The sequence below is a fragment of the Dermochelys coriacea genome, chromosome 1, assembly GCF_009764565.3.
Source record: "Dermochelys coriacea isolate rDerCor1 chromosome 1, rDerCor1.pri.v4, whole genome shotgun sequence".
Lineage (NCBI taxonomy): Eukaryota > Metazoa > Chordata > Testudines > Dermochelyidae > Dermochelys > Dermochelys coriacea.
Genome location: NC_050068.2, coordinates 193,447,097 through 193,467,300, shown reverse-complemented (window position 1 = coordinate 193,467,300; position 20,204 = coordinate 193,447,097). Strand labels below are relative to the sequence as shown.

The window sequence follows — 20,204 nt, the reverse complement described above, 5'->3', positions numbered from 1 at the left end:
TGCATAACACAGATCGTAGAATTTCACTTAGTGATTTCTACAACAAGCCTGTAAATTCTGGTTGAGCTAGAGTATCTTTTAAAAAAAGACATCCAAACTCGATTAAAAGCCTTCAAGTGACAAAGAACCCACCACAATCCTAAATAAGACATTCCAGTGATTAATTTCCCTAACTTAAAATGTTGTACCTTATTTGCTGTGTGGAACCACGGGCAGGCCTGAATTCAACAGTACTCTGGGATCATTCATACACATCCAGTTTCCCCACAAAACTGAACAGAGTTAGAATCTGGCTTCCGAAGGATATATATCCATTTTATTAGGATGTCACTCCACAGCATACATGACTGTGCTGCAATCATACTATTGAGGTGATTGAATACACTTGGGCATCGGCCTTGTTTCTCACTCAAGCATACAAACCACACCATTGAATTTAATGGAATTATTCATGCAAGTACTGCTTAATATGAGTAGATTGCAGAATCCGGCTCATCACATGAGAATTTTAAGTCTCACAGTCTCATGCTTTGTATGTGGCAGGACAGATAGATAATACCAAATACAGACAATCACACATGTATGTTTTCACTTCTTTTTGAGGAAAACAATGCAGGAGATCGCCAATTTGATACGAAGTATAAGCTGCCTCCACCACATTTCCTGTTCATAAGTGTGCAAGGAACAGATGTTAAGACTTAAGATCGAATAGAAGTCTTCAGGTACATACTCAAATTGCAAGGCCAGAGCAGAACAGCACATCAGCATCTGCCAACGTTTTAAAACCAAATTGTTTGAGATAAAGGGAAGGATTTTCTACAAAACAGCAATATATGAACAGGTATGTCTTTTCTTCCTAATCTCTTGTTTCTGGGTGTATTGTACAGAAAAAGTGTTTAAATAGATTACATATCTCCTGCGTACATTGCTTAGAGACTCAAAGGTTGAATATTAAAAATAAGTCATCATAAATCTTAGTTAATCTCCAGCTAAGTGGGCCAAAGTGCATGAAGATTTTTTAAAGAAGAAACAGGAGCATCATTTTTAGGCTTAAAATTTTTGCCTGCACAGGGGGAATCTGATTTTACTGTGTGCTTTTTCCCTTCTCAAGTATGAAGTTTATATCTTAAAATGCAATTAGCCATGCTCTAATTAACTTCAGGTTAAGGACTCCTTTCCAGGGAATCAATCCTGTCTTTAAAGTTTACAGCTGAGGAAGCTTTATTAATGTTAATTTAACATTCAGTCACTTAATGGATTTTTGGGTAAGGGTCATTACTACAGAACATTATCTTACTGTTTAATTGGAAAGAATATTTTCTTTCCATAGACAAAAGTCAGAATTTAGTCTGCACAGAGAAGCAGAAGGGCCAATGGAAGCGACAAATCCACCGCCTTTTATCCTTCAAATCACCCCTTAAAATCTGGATCATGTTGGTAGTGTCCAAAAGTAATGCAATACATTTCCCTCTGTGATACAAGGTGTTAGAGGATGTGGCGAATCCAGTTCCAAGCGGACAGATGTCCGTCTCCATGAGAAATCAGGATTAATTGGGAGGTGGTGAACTGACCCCTTTGGGGGCAATCATTTATTATCCTCTGAATAGCTATAGCTTGGGCTGCTGCAATGACAAGCTCCCCCACATTGCTTCTATACTGACTTCATAGCAGTCTCAGCTGAAAGAACTGAACAGAGAATGAACTGTCTGACCCTGCTTATTGATGGCTTCTCGAAGTCAGGTACAGGAGCAATGTGGGGGAACTTGGCACTGCAGCAGCCCAGGCTATTCAGAGGACAAATAAATAATTGATTGCCCCCAAAAGCAGTCAGTTCATCATCTTTCACCAGTACCCAATTAATTTGATAAGAGAAGCCTTGCTGTGCCCCCCCTCCCTTTCAGATTATATCAGAGCTGACGAACAGGAGTTCAGACAATGGATTTTTGATTGCAATTCTAGCAGAGTCCTCTGCAAACAGGACAAGATATTCACAAGATGTCTGAAGAAGGAAATTAGAAAAGGGTAAAAAGCAATTGCATTGCAAGGAAAATATTTTATTAGCACTACACTAATTTTATTTTTACACTACAAACATTTTATTAGCACTACTATTAATGTACAAAGCAATGTACAATATGCTAAAACCAAGGGCAGACTCTGCCCTGAAGATCAGCAGCCCCTCCCCCCCAAAAAGGGGCACAGGCATTCCAGTTGTTGAAATTTATAAGCTAAATGGACTGGAGGAAGGTATTTGTTTCATTTACTCTCACCTCTCAATTTGACCCTTTGTTTGCAAACCATTCATCCCTTGGCTGGGGGAAAACAATAAATAGAGTAGCACAAGAAGTGGCATAAATTCAGAAGCGACCCAAATGCAAAATGTTTTTAATATACAACCATGTAATGTATTAAATATATCCCCTCAAAAGGTACAAAAACTTAAACTAGAATTCCTGGTGCTCATGAGTTGTTTTATGAAGCTCTTTGGGCCGAATTGTGACCCTCTTTCTCACACACAGAGGAGCATGTTGCTCCAAAAGCAGCCAAATTGACTTTGATAAGATTTGTACCTGGAGCAAGCTGCTCTTGAGAGCAAGTAAATTATTGAAATCTAGCCCTTTATGTTTCTTTGTCAGAGTCTGAAAATGATCCTAGAAGCCCTTGATGAAATTGCAGATTTATTATAATCAAGCTACTGTTATTATTCCTACAGATCTTCTTTGTTTTGAAGCATTATTTTAAAAAAACAAGACAAAAATTGAAACAAATGAGTTTTTGTTTTTTAAAAGAGGGTCAGTTTGATCACACTTATTTACATATAAATGGAGAGAATGCAACCAAATGTGGTGATAAAGATCTTTAAAAACAATCTCTCTCGCCTACACAAAATGTATTGTTTTTGCAATATAACAGCAGATTATGTGGATGAGAATTAAAATTAGAGAAATCCAAATGATGATGAGAGCAAATATTCTGACTTTTCTTTCCATTTTTCTCCCTTTTTTTGGTCCCCCTCGGTTTTATTTTTTGGACATCTTTTGCACAGCAGGTCAGTTTTTGCAGGTTACACCTGCTAGCACGTAGAGAAAGCGTGCACTTCAATTATCTGCAGGGACATTCTTTTCTGTGCAGAGCTATTGGGTTTCCCCACCACTGCCGCCAAAGTTATAGTTATTGAAATAATTCATTTAGCATAGTAAATACGGGTAGGAGTCTATTGCAAGCATGCAGGTGGATAAAGGAACAGATGGAAAAGAGAAGGGGAACATATCTATAAAGCTAGGAATATGAAAATACAAGATTTTGCTCACTTTCTGTTTAGATAGTGAAATTAGCTTGAAATTTACATTTAAAAGGGTCGGCCACACAGAGAGGCATTCTTAGGGCTTTATGGATATTTTAAGACTCATTGTTCATGAAATAAGAAAAATGTTGGCTGACAAGCAGATCAAATATGTGTTCACTTATGTAAGAACGATTAAAGATTCAGAACAGAAATGGGATGTGTGTGTGTATTCATATTTTCAACTTAAATAAAAGCCAATAAAAGAATGTTTGAATGGGGCCTTTGGAAAATAATTTTAAATGTAAAAAGTGACCTTCTGAGGAAAAAGCTCAACTGGGCATGTGCCTCCTTGCAGCCCTTTGAAATATTTCATAATGAAGTTAAAAAAAAACAAAAACAAAAAAATCCCTATGCACTTGTATAGTTGTGGGGTTTGTTTGTTTTTAATTGTCTGGTTGTCTTTTTACATTAGAAATTCAGATCTTGCATCTCCTGGTTTTGCTAGGAGATTCTAAAGACATAGGAGGCTTGTGACATCTTAAAATACCAAGGAAGTTAAACCTGATTAACGGAGAAGTGAGTTTTATCTACACTGAAACATTGGTTAGTTATTAATGCCAAATTAAATTAAATGCCCCCAAAACTGCTGGGAGAACTGCTCATTTTAGAGGTTCAGTAACCCCCGCCTCTTCAGTTTTAGATTCATAGATACTAAGGTCAGACGGGACCATTCTGATCATTTAGTCCGACCTCCTGTACAGCGCAGGCCACAGAATCTCACCCACCCACTCCTATGAAAAACCTCACCCATGTCTGAGCTATTGAAGTCCTTAAATCATGGTCAAAGACTTCAAGGAGCAGAGAAGCCTCCCTCAAGTCAACCATGCCCCATACTACAGAGGAAGGCGAAAAACCTCCAGGGCCTCTCCAATCTGCCCTGGAGGAAAATTCCTTCCCAACCCCAAATATGGCAATCAGCTAAACCCTGAGCATATGGGCAAGATTCACCAGCCACATACTACAGAAAATTCTTTCCTGGGTAACTCAGATCCCATCCATCTAATATCCCATCTCAGGGGATTAGTACTATTTACCCTGAATATTTAAAGATCAATTACTTACCAAAATCACGTTATCCCATCATACCATCTCCTCCATAAACTTATCAAGTAGAATTTTAAAACCAGATAGATCTTTTGCCCCCACTGCTTCCCTTGGAAGGCTATTCCAAAACTTCACTCCTCTGATGGTTAGAAACCTTTGTCTAATTTCAAGTCTAAACTTCCTGGTGGCCAGTTTATACCCATTTGTTCTTGTGTCCACATTGGTGCTGAGCTTAAATAATTCCTCTGCCTCGCCTGTATTTATCCCTCTGATATATTTATAGAGAGCAATCATATCTCCCCTCAACCTTCTTTTAGTTAGGCTAAACAAGCCAAGCTCCTTAAGTCTCCTTTCATAAGACAAGTTTTCCATTCCTCGGATCATCCTAGTAGCCCTTCTCTGTACCTGCTCCAGTTTGAATTCATCCTTTTTAAACATGGGAGACCAGAACTGCACACAGTATTCTAGGTGAGGTCTCACCAGTGCCTTGTATAACGGTACTAAAACCTCCTTATCCCTACTGGAAATGCCTCTCCTGATGCCTCTCCTTCAGTTAGGGGCTGAGAGCTCTCAGTTCACACCTCATACTGCTATTCCTGCTCCAGCAAAATCAGAGAGGATTAAAATTCACAATATTCCTTAAGTAAAAGGACAAACTGGATTTTTGTTTTAAATTTCAGGCTCTCTCTACTTCAGAAAGGGGCACCATCTCAGCTATTTTTTATTTGCAAGCCACCTTAAAAACTCACTTTTTGGGAGACTCTTCTACAAAACTTTCTAATCCAGTGAAGGCAGAAGTGACATTTTTATGCTACTAGTTTCCATTACAGCTCCTTATACTTTCCTCCCTCACAGGCCACATCATTTCCTTCTCTCCCCCATGCCTGGCAATAAAATGAAAGTGGAGAAAATGAAAAGCAAAAGAGGTTGGGGAGGGGAGAAGGGTAATAAATATCTTCAGAAGGAGTGAGAAAGCAACACAAGGAACGATGGTTTTGGGATTAAGGTACTGGACTGTGACTCAGGTGATCAGAGTTCAGTTCCTGGCTCTTCCAAAAGACTTCTTATGTGACCCTGGGCAAGTTTGGGGGAGATTTCCAGGTAATGCAAAGGACTTTGGATCTCCTGAAAATCTCCCCTAAGAGGAGATCCCTTTGTTCCTCATTTCCTCCTGGGGAAGAAAGGGGAGTAATGCATACATATTTCAGAGAGATATAAAGTCTAAGTTCTTAAAGCCAGTTACAAGCATTCATGATCCTCAAACAGCAGGCACTTGTAAACATACAAGGTGTTACTGGTGTTAAGACAGCATAGTGAAGGAGAGTCTAGAAATATCTTAGGCAGGCAGAACTGTGGTCTCAAAGCAGAGGCCTGAAGGATGTCTCAGATCCACTGCAAAATAATGGGAGAAGTCTCACAGGTGGTAACGGCTGTGATCGGACTGCAGCAGCGTGTCTTCTGGGAGAAGGAGAAAAAATTAGGGCTTTTTGAAACCAGCACTACACTTGCCAAGAAAATATATTTTTCTTAATATTTAAGAAAATGCACTAAGAAGGTTTCATGACCCATGTGAGAGAATGCTAGCATTAGAGAGATATTGATTGAATCATAGGGAGCAATGTGGTTATAGTGCTCAGAATGTTCCACACATTATTGAACCCAAGGAACTACAGCCTCACTTCAGTCCCTGAAAAAATCATGGAGCAGGTCCTCAAGGAATCCATTTTGGAAGCACTTGGAGGTGATCAGGAACAGTCAACATGGATTCACCAAGGGCAAGTCATGCCTGACCAACCTGATTGCCTTCTATGAGAGATAACTGGCTCTGTGGATATGGGGAAAGTAGTGGATGCGATATATCTTGACTTTAGCAAAGCTTTTGATATGGTCTCGCACAGTATTTTTGCCAAGAAGTTAAAAAAGTATGGATTGGATGAATAGACTATAAAGTAAATAGAAAGCTGGCTAGATAGTCGGGCTCAATGGGTAGTGATGAACAGCTCGATGTCCAGTTGGCAGCTGGTATCAAGCGGAGTACCCCAGGAGTAGGTCCTGGGGCTGGTTTTGTTCAACATCTTCGTTAAGGATCTGGATGATGGGATGGATTTCATTCTCAGCAAGTTTGCGGATGACACTAAGCTGTGGGGAGAAGTAGATACGCTGGAGGGTAGGGATAGGGTCCAGAGTGACCTAGACAATTTGGAGGATTGAGCCAAAAGAAATCTGACGAGGTTAAACAAGGATAAGTACATAGTCCTACACTTAGGACAAAAGAATCTCATGCACTGCTACAGGCTGGGGACCAACTGGCTAAGCAGCAGTTCTGCAGGAAAGGACCTGGGGATTACAGTGGATGAGAAGCTGGATGAAAGTCAGCAGTGTTCCCTTGTTGCCAAGAAGGCTAACGGCATATTGGGCTGCATTAGTAGGAGCATTGCCAGCAGATTGAGGGAAGTGATTGTTCCCCTCTATTCGGCACTGGTGAGGCCACACCTGGAGTATTGAGTCCAGTTTTGGGCCTCCCACTACAGAAAGAGTGTGGACAAATTGGAGAGAGTCCAGCGGAGGGCAATGAAAATGATCAGGGGCTGGGGCACATGACTTACGAGGAGAAGCTGAGGGAACTGGGCTTGTTTAGTCTGCAGAAGAGAAGACTGAGGGGGGATTTGATAGCAGCCTCCAACTACCTGAAGGGGGTTCCAAAGAGGATGGAGCTCGGCTGTTCTCAGTGGTGGCAGATGACAGAACAAGGATCAATGGTCTCAAGTTGCAGTGGGGGAGATCTAGGTTGGATATTAAGAAACACTATTTGACTAGGAGGGTGGTGAAGCACTGGAATGAGTTACCTAGGGAGGTGACGGAATCTCCATCCTTAGAGGTTTTTAAGGATTGTGATTTAGTTGGGGATTGGTCCTGCTTTGAGCAGGGGGTTGGACTAGATGACTTCCCGAGGACTCTTCTAACCCTAATCTTTTATGATTCTATGACTAAGTAACCCCACTTAGCCCCTGTTTCTGGCAGATCTCTGTACCTGTGAAGCCCCATTGACTTCCCTGGGACTCAGGAAAGACAGAAAGGTCCCAGTATGCCATTCTCTTTGTAGTATCAGGGCCTTAACCCTTAGATGAGAGAACTACTTGCAGCCTGGGTATCAAGTTGATTACAAGTCAGATGGCTGTCAATGAAGAAGCAGCCCTGTCAGCTAGTGGTTTCAGCAAAGAGCTGGGAAGCAGGGAGTTCTAAGAGAGGCTATGCCATACACTCACTGTGCCACTGTATTCTGAAAAGTTGTTGGACCTCCTTGTTGCGTCCAGTCAAATCACCCTAAAAACCAGAGGCAAGATCCGAGCTGCAGTGACTGAGGTCAACAGGACACAATAAGAAATACATTGTTGGTGCTCTACAGATAAATTCATCATACTACTATACAAACGAATACCAAGGGGGTGAAGTTGAAAAGGCTATAAAAAAAAAAGGCAAGGGAATGGAAATTCGATGACTTAGTTAAAAATGCTTCAAAAAATGGCTGTGGATGGATAGTGTGCAACAACCAACAACATTCTTTCAGAGAGAAAATTATGGTTAAAGCAATTCTACAAAGAAGAGGGATTTGTGGGGAAAGGAATCTGAGACCAGAGACCTGTGCAATTCGTGATGGGAGCAATTTTACTACAAAGTCCCATCTCCTGGCTCTTCTGGTACATTTCTAGCTCCGGCTGCTGAGCAGTTGTTCTGTACAAACACAGGGCAATAATTCGCAAAAAGAAAAGGAGTACTTGTGGCACCTTAGAGACTAACAAATTTATTTGAGCATAAGCTTTCGTGAGCTACAGCTCACTTCATCGGATGCATTTGGTGGAAAATACAGAGGGGAGATTGATATACAAAGAGAACATGAAACAATGGGTTTATCATACACACTGTAAGGAGAGTGATCACTTAAGATAAGCCATCACCAGCAGCGGGGGGTGGGGGAAGGAGGAAAACCTTTCATGGTGACAAGCAAGGTAGGCTATTTCCAGCAGTTAACAAGAATATCTGAGGAACAGTGGGGGGTGGGTTGGGGGGGAGAAATAACATGGGAAAATAGTTTTACTTTGGGTAATGACTCATCCATTCCCAGTCTCTATTCAAGCCTAAATTAATTGTATCCAGTTTGCAAATTAATTCCAATTCAGCAGTCTCTCGTTGGAGTCTGTTTTTGAAGTTTTTTTGTTGAAGAATAGCCACCCTAAGGTCTGTAATCGAGTGACCGGAGAGATTGAAGTGTTCTCCAACTGGTTTTTGAATGTTATAATTCTTGATGTCTGATTTGTGTCCATTTATTCTTTTACGTAGAGACTGTCCAGTTTGACCAATGTACATGGCAGAGGGGCATTGCTGGCATATATCACATTGGTAGATGCGCAGGTGAACGAGCCTCTGATAGTGTGGCTGATGTGATTAGGCCCTATGATGGTGTCCCCTGAATAGATATGTGGGCAGAGTTGGCAACGGGCTTTGTTGCAAGGATAGGTTCCTGGGTTAGTTTCTGTTGTGTGGTGTGTGGTTGCTGGTGAGTATTTGCTTCAGATTGGGGGGCTGTCTGTAAGCAAGGACTGGCCTGTCTCCCAAGATCTGTGAAAGTGATGGGTAAAACAGGGCAATAATTGTGAGCCTTACATTGCTCCCACTGAAATAAATGGAAGCTTTGTCATTGGCCTCAATGGTAGCAAAATTGAATTCTAAGAGTGTGATCCAATGCCCTTACAAGTCATTTGGGATTTTTCCATTTATTTTAATGACCAGTGGCTTGGACCTTATGAAAAGGACATTTTGCACGGAAGCAACCGCTGCTTGGACTTTTTTTTTTTTTTTTAAATAAAAAGCAGCTCTTGCAGTATGTACATCATTAGGGAATAAAAAGTGCTGCAACCAGAGGGAGCAATGCTCCAGCTGAGCAGCAGCTAACGAGCTGAGCAGCAGCTAATGAGCTGAGCTGTGTCTTCTCAACAGCAGTGAAAGCCCTGGCCCTTCCTGCAAGGAAAACAATTTTCCCCCTTTAGACCTTTATTTTATTTATATATATATATATATATATATATATATATAAATAAATAAAAGGCAAAGGAAGTTCAAGGACATCACATGAGAATGACATTAAGGGTCAGATCAGACCTGCTGATCAACTTTCACTCCAGTTGCCACCCACCTCCCCAGTGGCCCCTATTGGCCCCTGTTCCAGCTCAGCCCTTTCTTGCAGATTACTGGAGTTTAAGTGCTTTAACACCCCCGCACTTCCATGGGATCTGTTTCAAGTGCTCAGATACTGCCATGATGAGAGACACTAGAACCTACAGAGAAGCAGATGTAGATTCAGGTTGTCTCTACTCATACAGTTGAGTATTTCTCTCTGGGAATAGTTTCCCCATTACTTGGCCGATAAAAGTAATCAGATGCATGACACTCTGCCCAGTTTTTGGCTACGTCAGAGCAGGAGGTTGCAAACACACTATGGTCTGCTCACCCAGGCTTGATGGTGGAGAATTTGGATGAGCATCACAAGAGAAACCACTGTGAAAAATGAGGAAGGCATTTAGTGAGGGGGGGTCCTGCCTTGGGCACCAAGGAGAGGATGACATGGGATGGAGGGACCCCAAGTTGCCCCCAAATCCCCCCCACTATATGCACAATTAACACTGGCTGGCTATTACTTTAGGGTTCCTCTGAAGCTATTGCTGTTGCTAAGATCTGCCTCTGAAACCCTTTGGAGGTCCATGGACTCCCAGCTGCTTATATTCTTACAACGCTGGGTCCTCAGCTTCTCTCCCCTATCTTGTTGCCAGGGTAAAAAGACTTCCCTCCAATAGCCCAGCTGGTCAGAAAATGGCAGTTTTTGATAGGGGAAGAGAGAGAAACAGGGTCAATATATTTTTCACAGGAAAGGAGATGTGGAAAAGGAGCAGAAAATATGAAGAAAAAAAAAGTCCCAATATACAGCCAAATAACGAAGTCCTTAGCCTTGCCTAAGGAGGTAAACTCCCACTGAAGCCAATAGTTTTGCCTGAATAGAGAATAAGGCTTTGCCTACTAAGGGCGTTATTCTAGAACACCTATTTCTAATTAACTCTATGTGTGAATGCTCATATTCTAGAATTAGTTTAAACTAGTTTGGAATAGGGCACTCAATCTGGAATACAGTGTGAATTGAATGCAGATTAACTATTCCTCATTAACTCCATGTGTGGACACACTTATTCCAGAATTACTTTCATATAAAAGCTTGTCTATAACTTCAGCATTTGGCTCACCAACCCATGTAATATGCAGGGATTTGCTTTCTGTTACAGAAATGGAGTTTGCATGCCACTTTTCAATCTGGGGACTTCTAGCCTTTATGACTATGGCTCTGGTTGTTTCGCTGGTCATAAATATTTCATACTGCATAGCAAACAAGCAAAAAGGTAAGAAATGACGTGCGTGCATGCGCCCGCAAAATATTGTGTTTGAGTATTTGAGAGAGACTACAAACAAATTCATCACCACCGGGAATTTTCTGGCAAGTAGACTGAATGTTTTAAAAATTTTCCTAAAAATTTATTCTAGTACTAATGCATTTTTAACTTGCAAGGCATGGATATCTGATGTCACATGGTATGACAACTAAAAACAAAAGTTTTCAAAACATCAGTATGACTCAATTAAAAAAAAAAAAAAAGCTAAAAACAATCCCCCAACCTACTCTCCCCAAACGAGCCAGCCAGACATGAGCAAGGGACAGAATTTAATTCAGATAACGTTTTCAACATTTTTCATGTAGACAACTTCCCTCATCTGTAAGTTTTAGCTACCTGAATTTCAGACACAACAGCACTTGAAGTACACATTAATACAAGCTATGAATAGGTGGCAATATTTTCTCCCCCCTGAATTTAGGGATGCTTATTTGAATTTCAGATTTCATCCAAATTCTATTTTTTCTTCATTAGGAATTTAGCTCTGCTCCAAGGGAGAGGGGAGAAACAGAGGTTGGGGTTGTGTATGCGTGTGCATGAATGTATGCGCGCACCAAGGTAGCTATCAAGCCATCCTATTGCTGACAAAGAGGGGACTTATTTTGCTTCATGGATGTTAGCCCATGACTATTGGTCTGGTCTACACACAGATTTTACATTGGTATAATTATTTTTAATGGGGGGATGATTTTTTTTTTTTTTACACAAACTGAAGCTATACCAGTACAACCCCTAGACTGGGTGTAGTTACACCAGTATAAAGATACCTTGTACTGGGATAGCTTATTCCCCTTCCTACATGGTAGTAAGCTGTACTGATATAACCACCTCTAGAGTTAGTTATAACTGTGTCCCTACTAAAGAGGAGTTTATATCACTTTAACTATACTAGCACACAGGTATACAAATTGTGCCTAAAGAAGTCCTACGTATACAACTGGCACTTGTAGTGCACAAGGAAAACTGTTTGGCTGAGAGATGCTAAGGTGACACCTATTTAATGAGCTACAAGGCAAAATATTTTTATGATGAAAATGAAATTTCCAAAACTAAGCAGGGGAGCAATGAGATGGAAGATTTTCTGAGAAGCACATTCTGGAGGCTAGAATACAGAACTGAAAGCCATGAATTCCTGAATTCTAAACCCAGCTCCAACAATTAACCGCTTTGTGACCTGGGACTCTGCTTCACTTTCCCTATTTGTGTAACAGTAGGTACACCCCCTTACCGGGACATCAGTAGTAACGATTGTAAAACCAAATGAAGAGGAAAAGGAGGTGAGCCTACCCCGGCTACTGCTTACTCACACAGCATTCTTTCATTGTTTCCTTGTTCTACCTCATCCAGTTTCTCTCTACCTCGTGCAGTGCATCATAAGTTTACACTGTAAATTCTTTGGGCACAGTGACCGTCTTTTTATGGTGGGTGTAAATATAGTACTTAGCAAAATGGGGACATAATAGGGGCCTATAGGTATTAGTGCAATACACAGAATACTAATAAACTGTGTTAGTCACAATTTAAATCTAGATACTCCTGAGAAAATTTTTTTTAAAAAAATCCTCAATCTGAATCTGAGAGCCTACAGCTTTCAATCTCACACAAACAGCATGAACACTGCTACTGAGCCATTCTTAGACTCACATTTCTCTCCACGAGTCACACAATACAATTCTGTTAAGAACAAAGCCATAAAGACAGCAAATGGAACTGTTCAACAATTACACAATTCATATTCTCTTTCTGCTTAAACTACTTGTTTTAAAATATTTTCCAGATTACTCGTACAGAGACTATCAAGAATATAGTCCAAGGTATGTTGAAGATTTTAACCTTTTAAAATCAGACATAATTTGAGTATTAAGTTACAATGGCTGGATTTGAAGGAATGGGGCAGAGAACATATGAAAGGTCTTGTTTGATCTACGTGGAAACATTTTTACAGCTAAAAGGGGTACTTAAGGAATGAAAGACTGCAACTTGTAATGGGACATATTGCACTCACTTTATTAAGCAGTTGGAGGGAGTTCACTTAGTAATAGGAGAAGCATGAGAGTTAATCAGTTTGGGATAGCAGGCTAAATGGGTATTTATTATTGCTTGGCCTCAGAGAGAATGAAAATGGGCCCTCCAAACTCACTGCTAACTGCTCTGATTAATTACCATTCCATAATCTCTCAGTATTTGTACTTGTATTTTACAGAATAGGTTTAAAAAAAAAAACCACACACAACAACTGGCTCTGGATGATCCAACCTCATGTTTTTCAGAGAAGACTTTACAAAGCCCTTCTCCACCCCAAAACAAATACAAAAATGCTGTACCCCAACAATATCCTACCGTTGATTTGTCTGAAGTTAGCATGTAGACAGCCATTACTGCTCAAACAATGAAAAATACCTTTTGAAAAACTATATACCGTGACTTCATTCATTCTGACCAGGCACAGAATAAGCTGAACAGCTAGGAATGTGTCATACAAAACATCTTTCACCATGCAGAAGCCTGCATGCACAATTTCCATGTTTTGGACACACACCATTTTAAAACATCTAGCCTTTAAGTTATATCATTCATTGAGGATAGGATGCTCTTGAGCACCAAGACCTGGAGGATTCTGGATGTTCTATAATGCCAGCTGGGGATTGCACTTGCCAATGATTTCTTTTTCCTTCTTCAGATCTGCTTCTCTCCTCTACGCTTTCATCACCTTCAGTTTGTAGAGCTTTGAAGGTCAGAAAATATTTGGGCTAAGTGTGGTTTTTACAAAACTGATTACAAGCATATTAAATTCCTCAAGCGAGACACAAGGATGATCTTATGATTAAGATCCTGGACTGGGACTCAAGAGATCTGGGTTCAACTCCTGGCTGTTCCCCAGACTCCTTGCCCCAGTTCCCCAGCTGTAAAACAATACTTGTTGTCTCCCACTCTTCACCTGTCTTGTCTATTTGAACTGTAATCTCTTCTAAGGCTCGTACTGTTTTTTGTTAATAATTATCTATATATGTAGGTCTATATGAAAAGTGCTCAGTGCAATGGGCTCCTAACCTTGATTAGGGGCCTCTGGGCACCACTGCAATTTAAATAAAAAAGGATCAGGTTCACTCTGTGCAGCAGAAGATATTTCAATGCATAATTACAGAGCGAATTACAATTATTTCTGATTCCCCATTATAGTGATGATGATTATACTGAAGAATGCCCAGTTTATGGCAACCTCAATCAGGAGATTTTAGGTAAGATATCTTATCCTAAGAAATTATTAAAATGAACACACAGTAATAGACACAGAATGATTAACATCCTTTATGAAATGTCTCCTAAAACATGAATTTCTGAAGCACTGTTTGTTGATAAAATGGATACGCACTTGTTCCAGTTACAGGGGAAAGAAGCAGCGAACCTCCAGTTGCTCATTTTAAAACCAAAATGTGTTAATTCCCATAATATTAACCTAGATGTGGGATAGTGCTGTGACAGTGGATTGACTAGCACAAACTGAGTTTGATATTTTACTCTCCAGACATTAAGATATGTGAATGAAGAGGGCTATTTAAAAGTTCTCAAAAGCACATAAGGGCTAGTCTACATGCAGAATTGCACCAGTTTAACTAAAGGTGCAATGTTAAACCAGTACAAAAGGCTGTGTGGACACTTATCTCAGGTTCAACTAGGCTTATTGTGGTTTGCCTGAGAGAGATTGGCAACAGGTTTAAATTGACTCAAAGAAGACAGTGTTCACAAGGGAGTTTGCACCAGTCTAACTAGAACCAGTGCAAATTTGTGTTCACACCCTCAGCCTCAAAACTGCTCTATTTTACCAGGGCATAAAATGGAGGCATGAAGAGAAAAGATAACTTGGCCCAAGTTTGTTATACCAATAAAATAAAAACCAGCAGGATTTTATTTAAGGGGAAAAAGGCAAAATGACACATTTATTGTGAATACAGAAAGAATCATAGTAAGCAGTTAGTTATAGCTATAACATTCCATTCAATTTCATATATATACACACACACATATATATATATATATATACACACACACACATATATATATACACACATACACACAGGTTCTGCAAGGTTATTATCATAGTTACCAGTTTTAGAGTTGCTCATGCCAAGCCACTGGCCAGGTGGCCTGGACATGAGGAGGGAGCAGGGCCTTGTCAGATGCTCATATGATGCTCCTGGAAATTGGTTTGCAGAATCAGACCCCAAAGTTCTCACTTTCTAGAGTCCATTTTTATAGGAATTTCTTCCTATGCCAGTCTATGGGAATTGCTTCATCATGCTGTTGCTGAATCAATCAGCAGATGGCACATTCCCGACAGCTCCATGCTGCCAGATGTTATCTTGTTCTTTGGTTCTCCCATTCTTGAGGCTGTTGGGTGGATTCCAGTTTGCCCTCCGGGGGTCCTCTGGTTATTTCCACTTGACGCCTTCTTCAGCTGACGGACACTGGATTCTTAGGCTGGCACCTCCCTGATCATTCAGTTATTATCCATACCAAGCATCCATCCACATACATCCTCTCTCTATTTTAATCACAATTGTTAAAGCGAGATGAATACAACAAAAGGACGGGGAGTCTCTGGGTGCTGTTTCTGTTACAGAGTATTGCTTTTAGTCTCTCTCTGGGTAAGTAGTTGTTGTTGTTACAAAGAATTGCTTTGAGAACAGATTCTGTCTTAGTACATTCTAACACAATTAGCAGCTTGCAAGTTTCACACATAGAGGGAGGGAAACGGTACCAAAAACCAAGAGACCTTTTAATTAGTAATACCCTGGAATTTAAACTATGGGGAATCAAACTCATCTGTGATTTTAATACAGAACTTCTTTAATATGATCCAACAAGTTCATAGAAAGTTAGTGGCAAAGCGAGAAATAGAACCTTGTCATTTTGCCCCCACCCCGCCATTACTCCAACCCTGACTCTGGGTATTTCTCTTACCCAGATACTGTCCCTTCTCAGCTATATTTAGCTTGAAAGACCTGTCAAATCACATGGCAACTGACACCATCAAGTCTGTCGATGTTTTAAGTTGTCCCATAATTGTAAGACTTTTGATGGACAACCTAATATACTGTCCAATAATATGATAATGTGAAAATAAAAAGCTAGGAAATCCCTGGGTAGAGTTTATTTCCTGGCAGCTTGGAGAGTAAGGGAAGGAATATAGTTTAGAACCTGAACTTCCACTAATATAGTTATCGAGGATTGAGTTCTATAATAGGGTGTCTGTTCACTCTTTAATCACAGGCAGAATCTTCTAGCCACTATTAAATATTTTCATTTCTAATAATCTCTAGATGAATGTTGCTATGAACAAATGAAGGCCCAGCCTCGGAGATGCACTAATGAAGTAAAGGTATCCTTATTTATATTCTTGCTCTTAGCCTTCTGCATTAAGGAAGGCACTTTGCCTTAAAGCTCCTCACATGTATCCAATGGCAGAATATACCCCAAGACTTCAGTCTTCTTCTTACAAAAATGGACATACCAATTCAGCAGAGCACTTAAGCATGCATGTAGGTGTTTTGCTCCATCAGGGCCTTAATTGAAGAAGTCTGAGGATTGCAAGCAGCTAAGTACCAGCCAGATGTGTCAATTGTGTCAAACTTGTCAATTCAGCCATTAGTCAGATGAAAGATTACATGTTAAAGGCATTTTACTATTTTGATTACCAATGTTTTGTAAAGTGTTCAGCCCTGTAGTATTGGTATACTACAATAAAAACTAGAAAATCAGAATTTTTGGTTAAGTGGAAGAGATATTATCCACTATTGTAAATTTAGCAATGGCCTGAAATTAAAAATGTTGCTATCAATTGCTAATAAGAAGTTGCCAGATAAGTTGCAAGCTGAAAAACATGGTAATCATGAATTCATTAGGGATATAGTTCTATATTTGATTACCTCTAACATGCCCAGTACAAGGTAAGTACCCAAAAAACGTAAGGCCCAGAGTCAATACCACACCCTGTGGCCAAGACCACATATCCTCCCTACCCCCCCAGGCAAAACCGATGTAGGTTTTCGCACACCCTGCAAAAAACCTGGCATCTGAGTTAACTCTTTACTAAATACCAGAATAGGAGAAGAAGAAACAGGGTTGGAAAACCATCTAGTGATGCCTCTGATCCCAAAAATTTGGGGTTGCCTTATACCAGTAGCTCCCAAAGTGGGGTTCCCACACCCCTGGGTTATGCAGGGGTCTGTCTCCTGTCAATGTTCCGACATTTTTGCTGCACGGAGAACAGGGCTGGCTCTAGGTTTTTTGCTGCCCCAAACAAAAAATTTCCTGCCCCAAGCTCTGAGAGCGCAACTGCCCAAGGAAAAAAAAGGTGGCCGGAATGCCACCCCAAGCACGTGCTTGCTTTGCTAGTGCCTAGAGCTGATCCTGGGGAGAACAAAATGGCATCCTCTGCACAGCATGACCTCACGCGTGCTGTGAGTGAGAGGTCACATTGGCAGATATGTTCCAATAGTACCAGAAACAAAAGGAGTCTAGGACATATAGTCAGATGCCAAAGGGGTCCTTGGCAGAAAGGACCCCTTGAGAACCAGACTTATTCAATACATCCCTCACCCTTCAAAACCAAAGTGTCTCACAAGAACACTATGCTGAAGGTTCCAGACTGGTGGGTTGTCTTAAGAAGCTTAAAGTCTTAAAAGGTGTAGTGATTAAGGAAAGGATTAAACTAAACAAAAATGATTTTCCTCTCAGGTGGAGGTTGAAACTCAGATGTGCTATGCCTCCCTCGATCACAGCATCAAGGAAAAAAGCAGGAAGCCTAGGAAAAAGAAAGCTCCTCTGTTAGAAGTGAATGAAGAGATGCCATCTAAAAACAGCACCCTGGCTTCCCAAACTAGCATTTATCTCAACAGTGACCAGCTGGCAGCTGAAAATAAATCCACAGAGGAAGCCATTCATGATGACCCTATCAGACTGTTGGGCTTGATTCATGCAACATAGGACAAAACATCTAAAGAGGACCCCTGACTCAACTGACAGATCACACAAGATAAAGTAGCTCTTTCACTTGTTTATGTTGGGGGAAAGAGACTGAATAAATAGTATCCTGAATTTGGAAGAATAGCTTGGTAAATGAAACACTGATCAATGGTATAAATGGGTAAGTGATTCATTCAAATTGTCTGCTGGGCATAATCGCCGACTAATTTAGGTCAGCAGGTAGCAGGATTTTAGACACAGACTGGTAATTTTTAAAGCAACCCAAAGAAGAGCTGGCCACCTTCATATTTATCTATTTTGTAAAGCAGTTACAGGAGCCAAGTACCTCTCAGAATTTGGCCCCAAATTAGCAATTATCCTGCATGCTTTATAGCAGGACTTACTTCTTCATTTCAGTTGTCCATGGATCCTACTTCAAGGGATCTAAAAATAGGCCACATGGCCCTCTGTAGAAAGCTAGCATATTTTGCCCGTTATTCTATGTTGTTTCAGGAGTAGTTTGGGAAATCAAAGGCACTTTAAGACTGGCATATTTAATAGTTAAAATTTGTCCTGCTGTTCAATATTTAATACTGTCCTACTGTGACCTGCAGTAATATTTAAAGTTAATTAGAAAATAATGTAACTGCTTCAGTTCATTTAATTAGTGCTTTGTATATTCAGCAAATGTAATGATATTCTAATATACTCTTAGCTTCCTATGGCGAACAGTACCAGAATCTCAAATCTCTACTTCTGTACCAGTAACATTTTCTCTGTCTATGCAACAATCTGTAAAAGAAAGTGGCAAATGATCTGTGAAAATAAGCCTCCTGAGGAGGACAGAATGATTTTTACTGGGTTTTAAATTGTCACTTTAAAAATTATTTTAGGAAGATAGGAAAAGTCTTTTTCCTCCCCAAACAATTCAGTAACTGTATGCATAGGTCATACTTAAAACGTACAGCACAATTTTATCTTGAAAGCTCTTTGGGGGCAAAGATTAATTTTATGTATGGCACATTTTGGGTGCTATGTAAATAGTAATAGTAGCAAACAACACCACACCATTGCTATAATCTGGGTGCCAGGGCAAAGGGATAGATTTTTCCCATATGAAAAGCATAAAGAAAAACAGAAAGAACTTGATTGCTCAAGGTCCTATTTAAAAGCAACACACAAATTAACTTGCTCTCCTAGAAACTATATTTCATTATAAGTGAGATGTAGACAACTAATGTTGCAGAGGCAGAAATAATGCTAGTAAGGAATCAATAGAAACTACATGAAGCATTAGAAAAAAAAACCAATTCCCCGGACTAATACCTCCCTGCCCCCTACAAAGAGGTAAACCTGAACCTAAACACAGGGACATCAGAACAAGAAATGCTATCTTAATCTGGTTGCCCTAATTACCATAGTAGAGTGAGATTGAATCAAAGTAAAGATTTAGCTGCATATCAAGAAGCTCTTGGCCCCACAAGCCAAAAAAGTTTTGAACAGCATCTCTGTTAATGGTGAGATGTAAAATAAGTATTTCAACTAAGCGGACACACCAAACAGATCTAGTACCAAGCCCCTTCAAGGTGATTAAAAGTAAGGCTTATCTAACTAATTAGGCAAGCAAACAGCCCCCAGGACAAGCATTCATATTGTCACATGTTTATATTATACAGAGAATCAAAATAAGGAATATAGTATTCTAAGTTAATACAATTTAAGAAGCTTTTTATCTAAATAAAGATTGGCCAAGGTCCATTACTCCCTATCTATCTCTCACTTTTTCAAAGGGCACTCCTACCCCACAGTACCCACTTGCTGGCTAGATAGCTCTGCTGAGACCTGCCTTAGTTTCCCTTTAACTCAGTCTCCCTTAAAAAGTCCACACAGGCCAGATATTCAGAACATTCCCCCCTCCTGGGGTCCAGTTTATTAAGACCTGCAGAAAGTCTTTCAAAAGAAAACTCAGACTTGCAATTTCTTCATCCCAGTTTCCTATAGGACCAGTCCCTGCTCCCTAAGGCTCTGTCTTCCCTATGGACTTCCAGTACCATTCACCTCCAGTTCCAAGCTAAGCTAAGCAAAGCACAGCACAGCCTGCCTTCCAGGAGGCCTGAGGTATAGCCTTTTCCAAAACCTGTCATTATGCAAGGCACTGAATTTAGCCATATAGAGTGGAAATCTATCAACTTCATGAAAAAACTCACAGATACAGACAGACATCATCTTCCTCTAAATTTGTTAGTCTCTAAGGTGCCACAAGTACTCCTTTTCTTTTTACCTTCCTCCTAATGATTCACAGCCTAGCCAGGGCCTTCTTATGCCTTACAGCACCTTTGAGTAACTGCTAACAA

General features: G+C 40.3%; 1 protein-coding gene and 1 long non-coding RNA gene across 3 annotated transcripts; one reads left to right on the top strand and one right to left on the bottom strand.

The window, feature by feature from the left end:
* The first annotated feature begins 594 nt into the window (after window positions 1–594).
* LOC119862212 (T-cell receptor-associated transmembrane adapter 1) lies at window positions 595–19,978 on the top strand. 2 transcript variants are annotated; one of them, XR_006279854.1, is made up of 7 exons: window positions 595–841; window positions 10,720–10,833; window positions 12,662–12,698; window positions 14,065–14,123; window positions 16,206–16,264; window positions 17,623–18,031; window positions 19,842–19,978. XR_006279854.1 is itself a non-coding variant. In XM_038418497.2 (6 exons), the coding sequence occupies exons 2-6, from the start codon at window positions 10,722–10,724 to the stop codon at window positions 17,869–17,871; spliced, it is 516 nt and encodes a 171-aa protein (XP_038274425.1). In that variant the 5' UTR covers window positions 595–841; window positions 10,720–10,721; the 3' UTR covers window positions 17,872–19,146. The 2 variants fall into 2 exon arrangements, 1 of the variants encoding a protein (XP_038274425.1); XM_038418497.2 differs by lacking the exon at window positions 19,842–19,978 and having other exon boundaries at window positions 17,623–19,146.
* On the bottom strand, window positions 5,734–10,024 carry LOC122459289. The gene is made up of 3 exons (XR_006279865.1): window positions 9,897–10,024; window positions 7,657–7,714; window positions 5,734–5,848 (listed from the first exon to the last, which is right to left on the bottom strand). It is a non-coding gene; the product is annotated as an uncharacterized LOC122459289 (long non-coding RNA).
* Window positions 19,979–20,204: the final 226 nt, after the last annotated feature.